At 49.4% G+C, this 16515-nt stretch overlaps 6 protein-coding genes across 6 annotated transcripts; 2 read left to right on the top strand and 4 right to left on the bottom strand.

The window, feature by feature from the left end:
• Positions 1-446: 446 nt before the first annotated feature.
• Positions 447-1682, bottom strand: MRS44_017106 (uncharacterized protein; the record flags this gene model as incomplete). The annotated part of the gene is made up of 4 exons (XM_065617612.1): positions 447-891; positions 939-1398; positions 1449-1485; positions 1539-1682. The coding sequence occupies 4 exons, from the start codon at positions 1680-1682 to the stop codon at positions 447-449; spliced, it is 1086 nt and encodes a 361-aa protein (XP_065473684.1).
• Positions 1683-3072: 1390 nt separating this feature from the next.
• On the bottom strand, positions 3073-4671 carry MRS44_017105 (uncharacterized protein; the record flags this gene model as incomplete). The annotated part of the gene is made up of 2 exons (XM_065617611.1): positions 3073-4503; positions 4558-4671. 2 exons carry the CDS (start codon positions 4669-4671, stop codon positions 3073-3075), a joined length of 1545 nt encoding a protein of 514 aa, XP_065473683.1.
• Positions 4672-5051: 380 nt separating this feature from the next.
• On the top strand, positions 5052-7479 carry MRS44_017104 (uncharacterized protein; the record flags this gene model as incomplete). Its single annotated transcript, XM_065617610.1, has 3 exons — positions 5052-5114; positions 5171-7054; positions 7453-7479. The coding sequence occupies 3 exons, from the start codon at positions 5052-5054 to the stop codon at positions 7477-7479; spliced, it is 1974 nt and encodes a 657-aa protein (XP_065473682.1).
• Positions 7480-9111: 1632 nt separating this feature from the next.
• Positions 9112-10110, bottom strand: MRS44_017103 (uncharacterized protein; the record flags this gene model as incomplete). The annotated part of the gene is made up of 2 exons (XM_065617609.1): positions 9112-9974; positions 10035-10110. The coding sequence occupies 2 exons, from the start codon at positions 10108-10110 to the stop codon at positions 9112-9114; spliced, it is 939 nt and encodes a 312-aa protein (XP_065473681.1).
• A 1432-nt stretch (positions 10111-11542) lies between these two features.
• Positions 11543-13110, top strand: MRS44_017102 (uncharacterized protein; the record flags this gene model as incomplete). Its single annotated transcript, XM_046282450.2, has 5 exons — positions 11543-11588; positions 11726-11989; positions 12044-12350; positions 12595-12797; positions 12929-13110. The coding sequence occupies 5 exons, from the start codon at positions 11543-11545 to the stop codon at positions 13108-13110; spliced, it is 1002 nt and encodes a 333-aa protein (XP_046127019.2).
• A 1433-nt stretch (positions 13111-14543) lies between these two features.
• MRS44_017101 (uncharacterized protein) lies at positions 14544-15803 on the bottom strand (the record flags this gene model as incomplete). The annotated part of the gene is made up of 1 exon (XM_046280249.2): positions 14544-15803. One exon carries the CDS (start codon positions 15801-15803, stop codon positions 14544-14546), a length of 1260 nt encoding a protein of 419 aa, XP_046127018.2.
• Positions 15804-16515: the final 712 nt, after the last annotated feature.

Genomic DNA, 16515 nt, shown 5'->3' with positions numbered 1-16515 from the left:
GTGACACAACATAAACACGTCCGAAGAGGTAAAAAGTCGGATTGCCCTGCTTGTAAGGGGCTTCAATTAGGGCAGCCAAGGTCAAAAGGTACAAGGAGGCCTTTGGCGCCGGTGAGCTATAACAAAAGAAGGCGCCAGTCAATTTGGGGATGTGAGCAGTGTGATGTAGCGATTTGTAACTCGAGAGATTGCTGGTACTTCTATCATAGGCTAAATTAGGGGGAACAACAGGTATCTTTGACATGACGCATTTTAATTAGCTGCAACCCCCTGCCGTGACCTGGCGGGAGGTTCAGCACAACTGAGGGGATACCAAAGTCAGCACATCTCCTGAAACATCTCTCCTCGCTACATACCAAATATCTACCAGTCATTACTCTGCGACGGCCGCAACGTACTACTCCCATGCGACCCCGGCAAGCTCGACAGGCGATACTCTCTATGATCTATAAATACCCGCATGGAGCTCGAATTGTTCTCTTTCGAGCCTGGTAAGCTCGGCGCGTCGTCCTCTCGACGGGAAAACGCACGCGGTAAACTAGTGTCAGAAGTCTCCCCATCCCTCGGGCTCCTAACTGTGTTGCGGAAACTTGTCGATGGATGGAGTGCGAGGCTGGGGCGGCTGGTGCCGTAGCTGTCGCCGGTGGAGAGGCCGGGGACGAGTTTGCGGAAGATTGGGCGGAGGAGAGGGAGACAGCCTTGGATAATGTGGTTAGCGAGTGAAGGACGGAGGGTATTCGCGTTCTGAGGTCGGATTTACTGGCGAAAACAGCCAACTGGACTTCCACGCTCCCCCAGACCATTGCAAGTGTCAGCTGATATGGCAGCTCTTGAGAATGGGGGTCGTAGTTCTGAGACTGGATGATCTGAAAGGCCGAGGCGATACAGACGCTGGGATAGTGTAAGCAAGCGTCTTGGAGGCAGGCCGATAAACATACAAAAATCCACAAGAAAAGAGGCCGACAACCGCAATCTTTTGCCCAAACGGGAGCTTCATCCTCAAAACCTCGAATATAGGCAAAGCCAGAATGAGAGTATCCAGCAAAGTGTGCGTCAAGTCCGTTGCGAAATAGTACCTCGCCACATCCATTGTACAGCGGCCATGTATCGACTTGTCCCAGTAATACTGGACGGGCGAGCAGCGGAATAGTGTGACGAAAGTGCGTATGAGGATCCATACAACGCACGCGACCATGAGGAGAAGGATCGGCCATCGGATGGGTAAGAGTTGGAACATGCGCCGGTAGAAGGTGAGGACGGCGAGCTTCGAGAGGCATATTGACCAGGAATAGAGAAACTCGCTGATCCATAGGATTAGGTATGACTTTTCAAGGATATAGTCGATCTGCGACTGGGGGTACTGGCCGATTTTCTGGCCAAGCTTGAAGTGTTCTACCCCTAACACTGCATCAGCACGCTGCGACGTGAGACAGAGTTCCAAGACGCACATATGAGGATAATGGTAGAGTACCCGACAGCAAAGAACTGCTCAAGTCAGCAAGACAATGTCTCACAAAACCAGCGCAGCGCAGCCTCACCCAAGCAGCGATGGAAAAGCCATCGTCATAGCCCATGCCCATCCTCGTCATGCGCCGCGCCTTGAGCCTCAGGATGAGCGCGAGCGCGGCAAAGGGCATAGGGATAACGACGCCGGCCCAGACATTCGGGACGAGGTTTGTCATGCCTGACTGATGCGACGGAGAGGAGGAGGAGAGGAGAGGAGGAGGAGGCCGTCATCGAGGAGAAGGGCATTTGAATGTGTGCTTGTTGAGACCGTATGACTAAGATGGTCCGATCTGCTGGTGGCTGGGATGTGGATATTATGTAGTGAGCCGTGCTCCTCACAGACACACACAACTTAGACCTTTAATCATCGCCAACACACGCTTTGCACTTCAACAGTGCTGAACCCGAGGTGAAAAATCTGGGGGGTGGTAAAAGAAAACCTGGGGAAAAAAGAGGGGCGGTGTGGGGAGGGTTTTATCTATTGGTTAGAGGCAGGGCCTTGGGTCCATTGGGCCTCGTGATGGTGGGAGAGACCAAGGATGGGCGGACCAGGGAGTCTAGACTCGGCACCGTCTGACGAGTCATGCGACACGTTGTTCAAAGTTGCAGTCGCAAGCTACCTGTCGCGAGTTGTTCAATGGCACCAACCCACTCGGAAGAGTAAATGAGGCTCACAGTATCCAAGACTGTGAATGAGAGGCTGTAGTAAGAATGTCAGAAGAGTCAATTGCTTGCCTCGGCGAGGATCATCAACAAGCCACTACCACCAACTCGTCACCTTAGCGCCAACGCCCTTATCAGCTGGGCAATGTCATCAGAAGTGGCACGGGCCAGCCAGAGCCGCGGAATTTCGATTACCCCCAGAATTTGATTGATTGATGCGGGGTCTGCCCCAATCGCTCTGTTATCGACTGGTCTCGGCTGTTGTCGCTCGAGTCAGATAAGAGAGCTGACTAGCCATTTCCCCTTGCCGGCGCCATGTGAGCGATCTTAATTAGAGGTCAACTAACGACAATGAGCGTGAGGTTGAGCTGAAAGCCAGCGGAGACAAGCCTTGTGGCGTTAAAGATGGTGCATTGTCAATGGAATATGCCGATAGAGTATTGGAAAGCTTGTGTTTGCAGAAAAACCTCTATAGCAAGACCACCAACTACAGACTTCTCAACAAGCAGTCAGTTATCAAGCAGTACTGATTACTTAGTGATACTGATATTATATCAGTATCAGTAAGCTTCTAATCAATCAATCAGTAATCAGTAACTCACGTAATACTGTTATATTTAGTGTCAAGATTTATCTCCTTGAGTGCGTTAAGGCTTCATGAGGGTTAAAATAGGAGGTCTGGTCTAATTAAAAGAGTGCAAATAAAAAGTACTTTCATTCCTATCTATTTTCTATAGTAATAAAAGTTCTAATAGTCCTATGAGTTATAAGTTGCAATATTATATTACTTATAACTAACGTACTCCACAAGCGAGCCGACCGCACAAGCGAAGCGATCAAAAATCATAACCATCAATAAAAATCATCAAATAAAAACACAACAAAGCCTCTGATTAATTAAAATCAATCATTATACTCTTCTCCAGACATCGCAACAACTATCTGACATGTTCTTGCGTTATGACCCGTCTTGCCGCATGTTCCACAACGCCTTTCCTTCGATCGCGCCGACTCTCCTTGACCACTACTTCTCGACGATTCGGCCACTCCCTGCGTATCAACAGCTACCTGATCAATTGCTTCCCTACCCTCATCTACAGTCATCTTCCCTCTATTTTGCAGGCGGGTTCTTTTTGCTCTGCGCCGCTTGCTAAGGGCCTCATTTGACTGTCGAAGGATCTGGTTCTCAGACTTTAATAATGCCATCTGATGCATTATTGCCTTCGTTCCCTTAGAAAATGACTCAAGTGCCTCAAGAATAGATGCCGGGGAGCTGCTCTGGTGCCTTCTAATTCGTCTTTTGAGGTATTCAGACTGAGAGCCAGCCTCAAGGACGGTCTTTGGCGTCTTTGAGACCCAAGGGTTGGGGAGGCTCGCTTCCTCCTCAACAGGTGTTGGAGTCCGTAGCTGCACATCAAGCTTTGATATGACACTTTCCGGGTCTAAAGGAACAAGCCCGGCTCCTCTAAAACCCCCCTTGATATTGCTTTCTGTCATAGCGGCTTCGTGGGCAGCATAAAAGGCCGGAAAGAAGTCAGTCTTGGAAATGTGGGTTATAGAGCATCTCATCAGATGCTCTATTTGCAGACCGTAGGCCTTTTTGAGCGGTCCAAAGCACCCGACGTCAAGAGGCTGGAGCAGATGAGATGAATGAGGCGGCATACAAAGCGTGATAATGTTGTTTTCCTCGCAATATGTCTCGAAGTCAGTCGAGTGGTGGCTTTCGTGGCCATCGAGGATCAGAAGACGATAGCCACCGGTTGATCGGGCCTTTGTGTGCCGATCAAAGTGCTTTAGCCACTCAAGGCCCGTCTCGTTGTCGGTCCAGCCATTTTTAGTCGTGGCAATAGCCCAATCGCCCGGGAGGTTGCTTTCTTGGTACCAACTGGCGAGGTGATATTGGCCCGCAACCACGATGAACGGCTGGATCGCCCAGCCTTCCGCATTGATCGCCTGGATGACTGTAACCCATTCCCGGTTTCCAGGCTGGACTGATTTCGGTCTTCCACGCCTTTCCGCGCCTGTGACAACCATTCCGCTTGCGATCAGGCCCATTATAAAGCCAGTCTCATCAAAGTTGTAGATATCAGCTAGGTTGATGCCATATTTCGCGATTGTGTTCTTCACGAGCGCAAACCATTCGCGAATAAGGGTCGGATCTTCGCATTTAGCTCTCTGATAATCGTATTTACGATTAAAACGCGTCTTGAGCTCTTGGTGTCGCTTGACAAAGTTAGAAGCCCAGTTCTTTCCGACAGGTGATGCATCGCGGTCGGCGAGCAGTCGGTTGGCCATTTCTTCTACACCGCGGAGTCGGGGGAAACCCGCGCGAATCTAGGTCGAGAATATACTGAACAATGATCTGTTCCTCTAGATCAGACAGTTTACGTGAGTTCGGTATGATATCGCATCGAGCAGGAATGCCGTTAAGTCGACCATGAAGAGTAGTATAACGGACATTATAGATCCTTGCAGCGGGCCGGATACGTAGTTTTGGGTCATTTTGAAGGGCTTGAAGAGCAAGAATGATATTTGCCTCATTATTTAATTGTGACATATTTCGTGGTTGAGAAATAATTGATCAAATGAAAAGAGGAGAGGTTGAGGGATTTTTGATCGCTTCGCTTGTGCGGTCGGCTCGCTTGTGGAGTACGTTAGGTATTTTACTAATTAGCTTATTTCCAAGATTTCAGCCATTTTAGGCTGAGTTTGAATTTTTAAGAATTATTTTAAAATCACGATTTAAGGTGAAAATCTGAATGATCGGCTCGGTTGTGCGGTCGGCTCGCTTGTGGAGTACGTTAATGGATTTGGCTTTGCAAAGCACAACGGCCGTTCGTACAAGGGGCGGAAGATCCGGTATTCTCTTCGGTGCGATCGGTATGGAGACCCAAAACCCAGCCGAGGCGCAGGTCTTCGGCAGCGGAAGTCTCGGAAGTGCGGATGTAAGTGGATGGTGATTGCCGAAGCTCTAGAAGAGGGCAAATGGGTTCTACGTCAGCACTCGAATCCGGAACACAGTCAACACAACCATGATCGCAGCATTAGACCGTCTGCGCATCCTTCCCACAGACGACTCACTACACCTGTCAGGGCAACCATTGAGTCAATAAGCCGTCGGGTCGGTATCCGGGCCCGTGACGTACGGGCTGTAGTCCAAGAGCAACACCCCGAGTCAACCTTCACGCAGAGGGATATCTACAACGCCCGGGCTCTCATCAATCGAGACAAATTGAACGGGCACACTCCTACTGCAGCACTGATCAAGCTGTTTGATGAGAAAGATGTTCCCTATGTCGTTAAGTGGGCGGATGATGAGCCGAACCGCCTCGTTGGTCTTGTCTGGACATTTTCCTACTGTCTCCAGATGTGGAAGCGGTTTCCCGAGGTCATCAGCTTTGACAACACATACAACACCAATCGTTTCAAGCTTCCATTGTTCCAGGCAACAGGACAAACTTGCCTTGGTTCTGTCTTTAATGCAGCTTTCGGATTGATCGACAATGAGAGACGGGAGGGGTTCCAGTTCCTCTCCGAGAGCATTCGACAGCTCGCAGAGCAGCACTCGATCCGACAACCGGACGTTATCATTACCGATTTCGACGACCAGATGAAAGCCGCATTGAACGGTCAGTTTCCCGATGTACAGCAGCAGCTCTATATCCACCACATCAATTCGAACGTCCTGCTCAAGTCAAAGCAGAAGTGGGTTAAGGACCGCCGCGATAGGAGTAGCAGCCCCGATGACCCCGAGGGGGATGATTCTGCCCCACAGACGCAGGCTAAGCTAAGCCCCAAAGACCGACAGTTTGTCCATGCGCCAACATCTGAGGTCATCCCTCATAGCTATCAAGGGGTTCTCATGATGTGGAAGCTCGTCTTGTTTGCCGAGACTGAGGAGGCCCACGAGAAGGCATGGGGAAACCTATGCAAAGAGTTTGACGACCAGCGAGCTATCCTGCGGTATCTCCATGGAACCTACATGCCTGTAAGAGCCCAGTGGGCCCGCTGTTTCATCAGGACGTACCGCAATTTCGGCATCCGCGTCACATCTGGGACAGAAGCCAGCAACAACAACATCAAGAGCTATCTTCTGAATGGTATGAGTCATCTCTATCGGCTTGTCGAGGCTATGCAGGACATGATGAATGACCAAGAGCGGGACTTTGGCGATGCCTGCGCAGCGGATGAGGTCCTCACCGCTCGCGAGTACATGGGGTCCGGCTCTGAGTATCTTGGCGAACTCCGGACAGCAATCTCGTCGAAGGGCCTTGGGCTGATCAACAAGCAATATCGCTTAGCTCGCAAAGCGATGCCGACCGGTAAGAATCCGTTCCCGGAGCCTCTCGGGGACTGCAATGACGACTGCTCGGTCTCGGTTGAGCTCGGGATCCCTTGTTGCCACAAGGTCTACTCGAAGTTGGGGTCTGCCACGCCATTCACCAAATGGGAGGTCCATCCACGATGGCGACTACGAGAATCATCCGCTCAAGATCCATACCGACGGATTCTCGACCCCAAGATTGCCACTGCTCTCCGTGGCAGGCCCAAGAACACCACACAGGGGGTTCCGGCAAGGCTAGCCATCAGGTCAAGCAGGAGTCAACCGGACAGCCAGGGCTCTTCAGAGCGTAGGCGAGGTCCACTACCGGGTAGTCGAAACAAGTCGACTCTGGCTGAAACGGAATTGGAAGCAAGTCAACCAGCCAGTAGCGAAGCCCCATCAGAGCGCGGACGAGGTCGGCCACCTGGAAGCCGGAACAAGTCGACACTGGCGAGGCTGGAAGTCGATGCGAGCCAACAGGCCAGCAGCCAAGTCAGTATCCCAAATCAGCATCAGACACGCAGCCAGTCGGCTATTCTTAGAGCAGGGAGAACGACAGGAGTACGTGCTAGTGGACGGAGGACGCAACCGAGTATTCGGAGACAAAGAAGTCAATGGGAGCTGCGTAATAGCGACGAGGAGATTCTTCCTTCAATAACGGTAAGAGAAAGAGACGTAGATAGCTGCTCTTAATGGAATCGTTCTGATTCTTTATCGTAAATAATACTGAGTTGACACCTAAACGCGACCTGTTCTGGAGAGGATTGGCCTGACGTAGTTGCTTCTAGACTAGGAAGAACTAGGCTTGTTAAGAGAGCTGGCTTCACCGCCTTCACGGGGAAGTATTTATGGGTCTGGAAAATTTGGCCCAATCAGATGTTATAAAAGCTGGCGCGTCCCTAAGGCGGATGCGCCCCTATCAATTCGTGATGCGTCCCTATCAATTGCCTTAACTTAAGGCAGACACTGGCGACACTCTTGCGTAATGAGAACCTTGCATACAGATATCAGTCGTCTCAGGAATATATACACCACGGTTCGCTTTGTATTTTCATTTCAATCCTGCCGGCAAAAACATTAGGCTACGCCGAATACACAACGGTTTCAAACCTCTGAAGTACCCTATTAACCTCTTATTTCTAATCAACCACTCCTGCTCCACTCCGAAATGGCACACACCGGTACTGCGCACAAAGTCATTTCTGTTATCCTCCGTCTTGGTGAATTTGCCTGCGCTGTGATTGTCCTTGGAATTCTCTCTCGCTTCTGTTATCTCATTAGCATCCCGCAGGCGGAAGCCGATGGACGGATCATCTATGCCATGGTCGTCGTGGGCATCGGTATTGTCTACTCGTTCTTTTTTGTCCACCATTCAAATCTCTCTTTTTGGGATTCCCATTTGACTTTATACTGTTTGTGATGTGGCTTGTGGCATACTGCCTGCTTCAGACCGTAATGGCTCCCCCTCCCATTTTTATGCTATTCCTTGGCGAAGACCACCGACTGGTACTAACTGCAAAACTCACTTTGAACAGAGAACGGGTAGTCACACGTGCTCTGCACGCTGGTATTACGACTATTGGGGCTACTATTGGGGTCGTTTCTGGCGAGTCGGCCCCATTGGGACAGTGACCATCGATGGGGCAGGATGCGCGCAGTGGAGGACGGTCCTGGCCTTCTCATTCATCGCGTGGTTCCTCCACTTAACGAGTGGCATTCTCGTGAGTCTTTTCCCTATATTCGTCCTATACATACAAGAAGGTGGAAGAAATTGACGCAACTACCTCTAGGGGATATATGTCTTCCATACTTACATCAAGCTCGAGGAGACAAGGCGCGATATTAAGCATCAGGCGGAAAAACTCATTAAGTAAGTCCCCTTAGGCATAAAATATTGCGTGATTCGGATTGTGGACTAATAATTCTTGCCCTTTTAAGAGGTCATCCTCAAGCGCATGGCTACGAGCAGAGAGTCGAAGGGCAGAATGGCGCGGCAAACACCCAGTCTACAGTGCCTACCACTACAGTATAACCTGGGCTAGGGCATACTGAGGAGTCCGCTGAGAAAAAAAGCCACAACTGGTAACACCCAACTCTATTTGGTGGTTAACAAGATCTATCATAACAAGTTTGTAATTGGAGAATTCCCAGGGAACGAAGGGCCAGCCAGACTGAACTAAGAATGCACGGAAGAGAGTGACTCGGACTGGCATCCCGCCAGATCAGTTCATGTACCTAATGTACCGGATTTCGCCTTGCGCACCAGAGAGATTATACAGTCCACCAGAGCCATCGCGACAGTTGTCATCATATTCTCCCATTTCCAGTTACTCAAATCACATGTACAGCACCATGAAAACGACCAACACACTAGCTCCTATCGCCCTCATAAACGGCTCTTGGTGCCTTACGCCACTGGTAATGATCTGCTCTGGCTCGTATATACCCGGTGTCGTCGAGTTCGTCGTACCGTTCCAACAGTATCGTTCAAAGCAGTCTACACATTTAGATGGCATATCCGTACCTGTGCGGACCAGGCTGCGTGCCAACACCGCACAACCTACACAGGCGGGCCAGTTAGAGTCTACTGTGCCGTTACCCATGGTTGCGGCATTATATCAGTTGCGAATGATCTCGTTCCGCTCCGTATAACTATATTCGAGGTCAAAGGTCGTGAAGTTGGACTGATATGTATACGGCGCGTTGGGGAGATAGACAATCAGCGGGCCTAACGAGGAGTTGGTGTCCGTGTCGCACCCGAAGAATGTCGGACGCTTGTTTAGGCCCAGATTGATGAACGTGTTTTGATCTGGAACCTTTGGGAACTCGCTATTTTGGGTCGAGACGCCCTCCTTGGATCTCTGATACGTTGCCACAAGGGCCGTGCCGTTCGGCCAGCGAGTCTCAGTGTCAGCGGAGCCGTCAACGGCAAAGATGACATCCACTTGTCGGTCAGATAATATCAATGGATGCAGGGGAATGTTTTGCAAGTCCTCGCCACCATCGACGAGCGTCAGGGCCGTGCTGTCCGCGTTTGAGTTGTTCCTGGGATTGTATTTGTAGAACGGATTGAGCCAGCTGGCGATGTCCCTATTCTCTTCGCCAATATCCGCTAGCGTGTTGTTTATGGCCTCAAATAAGAATTCTGGAACATTCTCAGCCTTGCCGATCTGTAAGAATGCCTGGTTAAACAGTGACGATGAGGTCCCCATGACAAACCCGGCGTTATCGACCCCAGCGGTGCATTCTCCATCCCGTTTGATGGTACCGTTCTCGAAGTCGGAGCCGACATATCTCAGAGGCGCAAAGGCGGCAAGTCCCGGATCGTAGGACCCCATTTCCCATGGGTTGAATTCTACAATGGTGGAATTGTCCGCGATCTGAAGCTGTCCCGACGTCCGCTCCACCGCAACGATAATTGGCATCGGTGCCCTTGCCTGCGCGAACTCGGTGTCATTGGCGATCGATGAGAAGGTGTACGCTAAGGCAATTGTTAGTTTACTATTCCCTATAGTCGCTCACTGAAGATGGTTTTTGATACGTCGTCGAGTTACCATAATCAGACAAGAGCGGCAACTGAGAAGCCGGTATTCCGGCACGTGTGCGAAGGAATCCATTGCGTATGGCTTTCGAGACTCAAATATCAAAATTTTTTACCCAACATACCCCGGCTGCTTCTCCGTATTAATAACTCATCTAACTCCTTATTTCATGTTTACTTTCTTCAAGCTGAGCATAACAAGACTGATGGTCTGCAGCCACCTCTGTGCTTCCCAAGTCTAATCGTGTTCTTATTGGTCACGGCGGTACAACGCATGCTCTGCAACCCTGTCACTTGATAACCATCAAAAGGACATCGCAAGGCAAACGCATCCACAATCTCACAATCATACATTTCTACAAAGCTGTATCAGTATCAATCAAATCGCAGATATCAGTTCCATATTCTTACACGCTTTTTGCTTCGCCGCTCGTAGGAATCAAACTGGTAATTGCCGGCTGGTGCTCGGTTTAATTGCCGGCTGACCCTTGTCATGCAAGCGCCAAAAAATTTCCCACACAAAATTAATTTCCAGGAAGCAGCCGGCGCAAGGCGTAGCTGTCAGGGCCCCCTTTCCTAGTCAATGGACCCCCCGTGGGAGCGGAACCAAGTTTCCGTAAGGTGGAAAGAAATCGCAAACGAAATTGGGTTCCTCTGCAGCGACGCACATCACTCCATGGCCTTGGAGCAAAGTAAATGGCTCACAAAACCCGCCGCCTCTGTCTCCTGAGGCCTCCTACGCGGTAATCTGTGGCAAATACAATGACGTTCGTCTCATCCGACATGCTTAATTGAATTTGAAGTGGCTCTGCCTCAAATACTTCTCACTCAAGAGCCGTGTAGAAAATGCGCTTTATCCTGTGCTACTTGTGAGTTGAGTGAGCTTCTCACGCAGTGAAAATCAGGATGGTGGTGGAAGAATGGCGTCATGCATGCACCGGTGTTGGTGGCTCACATTTGTCTAGATAATGCTGAACTACGGCAGTGACGGGGGGTTGGTTAGCTGATGTAGCACAGCCACTTTACCCCACAATATTCGCACATTTGGGGAGCACCGTCTAGAATACCGTATCAGACCACCATTCACAACTGCGCACGTCTTGAGGCAAAACTTCGTCAACGATTGTGGCTGAGCCACGATTATATCATCAACTCGAGGGCCCGCTATGTGGCACAGCACGCCGTGATGGTGTTGTCTTGGCGGAAACCTACGATCATGCGTTAAGTAGACTTCAGGAGCGACCGCAAATGATCCTTTGTATAAGAGACGGGGCGAAACAGATTCTTTATAATTTATATCCCACTACGCATGGCCGAATTTAACATAAGTTCATCATTGAAGGTCACGGCTCGCTACCACCATCGATAATCACATACAGAGAGACGTTGGGGCCGCGAATAGTAAAATGAAGGGGGTCGTCAGCATCAACGCGGCATTCTCGTCGCCGTCCTCTTCCACTACTCCCTGTAGTCGGCCTATCTCTCCCGCCTCATCACATACAATTAACATGACACGGCCATCTTCAGCAGGGCCTCCCAGGCCTAAACGAAAGGGTATGTTGCTTTTTCCCTTTGCTTGTTAGGCTTGCTTCATTGTTCCCACGTCATGGGCCTACAGCGCGTTGTAGTAGACAGAAGCAAAGCAACGCAAGACAGTCCTACTACTACTATACTAACACAACATTATTCAGGTGCACCAAGTGTTTCTACCCTTACTCCCTCACAACTCGCCCGCAAGAGAGCAAACGATCGAGAAGCCCAGAGGGTTATCCGCGCCCGCACCAAGGAGCACATCGAGCGGTTGGAGCGCGAGTTGGAGGAGCGTAAGAGCATGCAGAGCCGCAACCAGACCGTCCAAGAGCTGTTGCGCCGCAACAAGGCGCTCGAGGAAGAGCTGATGCGACTCAAGGAGAGCAGGGAAGTGCCAATGACGTCATCACCTTATTGTGTTCCAGGTATAACTCCATGACAGCTCTTAATGCCAAACGAGCTCTTGTTAACGTCAACAGTCTGCGACGGAAACCCCAGTACTGGTAGCGATGCCATTCCTAGCCCTCGAGGATCATCGTTCTCTGACGACTGCAACTCCCTCCCGGACTACAGCCAACAATACGTCCCTCAACCCAACAACTGCGAATCCTGGGCGAGCACCGTCCCCTGCCCCGTCCCCTCCAAAGCCTCGAGTCCATCGCCATCAGCCGACAACTATAGCACTGGCTATATCCCAACCAGCGTGCCCACTTCAATCCTCCCCTCCAACAACACAAGCTCCTTAAGCATCAGCCCCGTGGGCCACAAGGACATTGCCAAGATGGAGTATGACGGCGTGCTCCATCACGCCACGATTCCCCAAGGGCATCCTCTATCCGACGTGAGGCCTGGCGAGGAGGTTAATCACACTCTATGTCTAGACGCAGGATTTTGCCTCAGCAATTTTTCGCTGTAGTCTTGCACTTCCCACCTTTACTTCTCCATGTTGCTTCGCCACTGGAATATATATCCTATTTAAAACCCTTGCCCCAGCGGCTCAAGGCGGAATGTGCTCTGCTGAATCACGCAGCTTACGTGCCGCCTCAATGAACTTCTGGTTGCGTTCTTTCAAAACTGTCGTCGAGACACCCAGGCCGAGGCGATGTGCCACATTCTGGGGCCTGCATCTGTTTCGAGATGTCAGGGGCAAGGATCATAACCATCGTGAACGCTACACCACAACTAGCATCAGGCAACAGCCTGCTGCCTATGAGATCGGCAGACTGAACATAGGTATATGAGACCGACTCTCGTCGCTCCTTTAGATAGAAAATTAAGCGCTCATTTGATCCTCATGGCCCATCAGTACCTGCGAGACCTGGCGCCGATGAATGCTGCTGCGATCTGGTTCTCTTCCTCTAAAGCACTACTTTGCCTCTGGCATGTTAACAAGGCAGTCCTTCAGCACTGCCGTCCGTTCTTTGCATCGAAGGTTGGCCAAGCAATAGAGCAGGCAGAAGGCAAAGCGTGGGATGAGTTCTATGCGTTTTTGGCACTCGATTGTGGCTTCCCCAGACGAAAAGTCATTCGAAGAGCGGCTGGCTAAGTTTGAGCTTGAGTACGTGATGAAGCGAATAATTGTCGGTAATGTTAAAAGGTCTAAGTTACATACGTTTGAGAGGAGCACAGCCCCTTACATAGTATCCACATCCCAGCCATCAGCAGATCGGACCACCTTAGTCATACGGTCTCAACACTTTTACATTCCAGCCATGTCTTCTGAGCCAGAGCGAATATTTAGCCTAGCCGGATAGATGTTGACGGCTCAGAGAGGCCGGCTGAAAGCGGACATCATAGGAGCCGCTTAATGTGAATCATCTTAAAAGAAAAGTGAGGTTATCCGGATAACGTACATGACAAGCAAGTGGATCAGACAAGCAAGTGGATCAATTTGCCCTATAGTGGGATTTACACATAATATAAAATTAGTTTAAAAATTTCTAAGAAAATCAAGCTAAGCCTAAAATATCTAAAATTAAAAGTTTAATTATATTATATAATACGCTACTAGTATTAAATTTTATATATTTTTATAAAAATCTTAGTAAGCTAGTTTCTAAAAAACTCAATTTACACTGTGTAAATAGTTATTTCTCTATAAAGAAGTTTTTCTAAAAATCTAAAAAAAAATATATATAGTTTATTCAGTAATTAAATAGCTAAAATCACATTTTTTAAGCTTATAGCTTTTTTATCGCTATTTTAATTAAGCTTAGAAATCTCTACTTTTAGTGCACAGTATGCTTGATCCACTTGCTTATCATGTACGTTATCCAAATAAGATCCAAATCGATCCAAATCAAATCAATAATTTTTATCTCCAAATCAAATCAAATTAGATACTCGCTTTTATTTTATTTATTTATTTGAAAGCCCGAGGCAACCAGTGACCATGATACTCTCATCAATGTTATCCAGCCTCTTCCAATAATGCTGCCAGCCTCAGAGGTAGATTGAGTCGGCAGCCTGTTCGACGCCGTCGCTGACTCGTCCCAGAGGCACCCCTCATCCTGTCTCGAAAATAGTGCGGTATAATGAGAACGATAAGTTTACTGGGCAACAGGTGTCATAGCCTGCAGCATCCAATCCCTGGCCGAAAAGGAAGCAAGAAAACGAGCAATACTGCTCATCTCTCACGGGTGGCAGTCGTTGTGGGAGCTGTCGAGATGGCTGCTTTATCTACCTTGTGGGCACTGTAACGGTGGGAAAGTGGGTAGAATGGAACCTCGAGTTGAAGATACTAAGTATCGAGTCTTGAATGTTATTATCGATTATCCCAAATGATAATACAAAACGGTAAAAGCAATAGCCTCCATATAAGAAAGATATCTACCTCATGGCAATTTACATGATCGAATGGCTCATGACGAACTTAACCTGTGTCAGATGCCTCTAAATCACTCGTCTCGGTATCAGACGGCTCAGTATCTGACCAGCCAGCAACCATCTTCTTAACCACAGCGTTCAGTAAATCTTGCCTCATTCGATCTCTTCTCTTTCGGCTCTCAGGTCTTCCAACTCGTCTTCTTCCGAATAATCGATCCCATGAATCCGAAGCTTGTTCTCTCGCAGCCGCTTTAACAAAGCTCGCCAAGCATCGAGATCATCACTTTCAGTAGTCTCTATTATTGAGTCCTCCGGGCGCGATCCCAAATCTGATGGATTGAAGTGTGCACTTTCCCCCTCTGCTTGATAACCGCAAGTTTTAATGTAAAAGTGCGTAAGGAGTGGAAGCTTACACATCTCCAAGAGAATTTTCTTCCATCTTCCGGACTCCAGGTAGACGCCCCTTACGACGACCTGTTCAAGGGTTTCCATAGATTGATGGACAATCGTACAGAAGGCGTCGCCAGTCATTGACAGGCTCTCCAAGTTCAACGATCGTAGACGGTGCGAGGGGGAGAATGCTGATCGATCAAGCATCAAGGCATCTGATCCTTGAAGCCACAGAGCACATATATTTGGTGCAAGCGGTAGCAGTTTTCGAATGTACTTGTCGTACTCTTGGTTTGGGTACATCCAGCGGAACTCTATACCCTCTCCTTCTTCGGTAGATTGTTCGTATCGAAGGTCAAGATATCGAAGCCGTCGAAAAAGCGGCTTTGATGAACAATCATCTGCGTCTTCATTGTCCAGAAAGTAACCGAAATCGAAAGCGAGAGGCAGCCAAAGGTCAAGTTCATCCAACTTATCAAGTTCAGATCTTCGCACAGCTGTAGCCAGTGATTCAAACAAGTCCGTAGTGTTCTCTTCCCAATCGATGTCATCGTACGGAATATCGACAAAGTCAAGCTTCAGGACCTTGACCTCAGAGAACCGTGGTAAAGCTGTATGAATAACGATGGCCAGCCGCTTGAGATAGGCCAGATATTCGTCCGTTTCATCCTCTATAGCCGCCCAGTAACTTTCGAAACCAGATACAGGACGGAGTTTGACGCATAAGTCAAGGCGACGGACCAGGCGGCGCAGTGGGCTTTTCGATATTGCCCGAAGACGGTCTATGCCGCTGTCGAAGCTGATGGCGACATGCTGGAACAGCAACGGCGTAACAAGATCACAAAACGCACGATTAACTAAGCGTAGAGATGACAGATTCTTACGAAAGTCGATTCCTTTGAGTTCGTAGCGACGCGGCGGAGACTCGAATCCACCAAATTGACGCTGCCTAAGGCCGTCGTGGACATGCAACAGGATCTGCGCTGAACCTAAGCATTGAGCTGGACCACATCTTGATGGCATGGTTACTCTACCTGCTGCAGCACTTCTGGTGGTAAAATCAATACCGTGGGCATGGAAGGGACTGGAATATCAGGTTTTTCCGATGGAAAGAGGTGATGCGTAAGTCGGGTTGAACAGATTCAGGTTGACCGTGTGGCGCCGTGAAACATGCCTCGTCAGCCGAAATGAGACTAGATGGGTCACATGACTGCTACCATGTTATTCTCAACTGACCATGATAGAACGGGCCAGCCATCCTGTGGGGAAAACAGTTGAACAGAAGGCATATGCTCGGGTGTCACGTGCGTGTCAGGGGTCCTGAGGTTACGCACAGAAACAGTAGATCATTCAGGGGCAGACACAAAAAACAACAACACAACACGAATACACTGAGCTGGGATCGATGGACCGAACACCTACTGTCTGACAAAGTGATGCACCGAGGGATGGTGCGGGGCTAGATTACCCGATATGTATCCGTACTTGGTGACTAGTACGTTGTTTAGCCGCCCACTCGACTCGTTTGAACATGGTGTCTGGCCAACAACCTCGCCCCACAAGCGTCGGCCCCTCTGCTGACCTTGAAACCTGAACTTCACTTCTGCCGATCCCGACAACACGTTCAATCGACCCCCTGTCTATCAGACAGGTGACGACCGGTTCCTGGCACACGTGCGTTTAAGCGGTCTAGCGGACTCAATTCATGCCATCGCCCGTGCTCTCGCTCTAGAGA

Source organism: Fusarium solani, assembly GCF_023522795.1.
Source record: "Fusarium solani strain SB1 chromosome Unknown bctg00000013, whole genome shotgun sequence".
In the NCBI taxonomy this organism is placed as follows: Eukaryota; Fungi; Ascomycota; class Sordariomycetes; order Hypocreales; family Nectriaceae; genus Fusarium; species Fusarium solani.
This window is presented reverse-complemented; position numbering and strand designations above follow the sequence as displayed.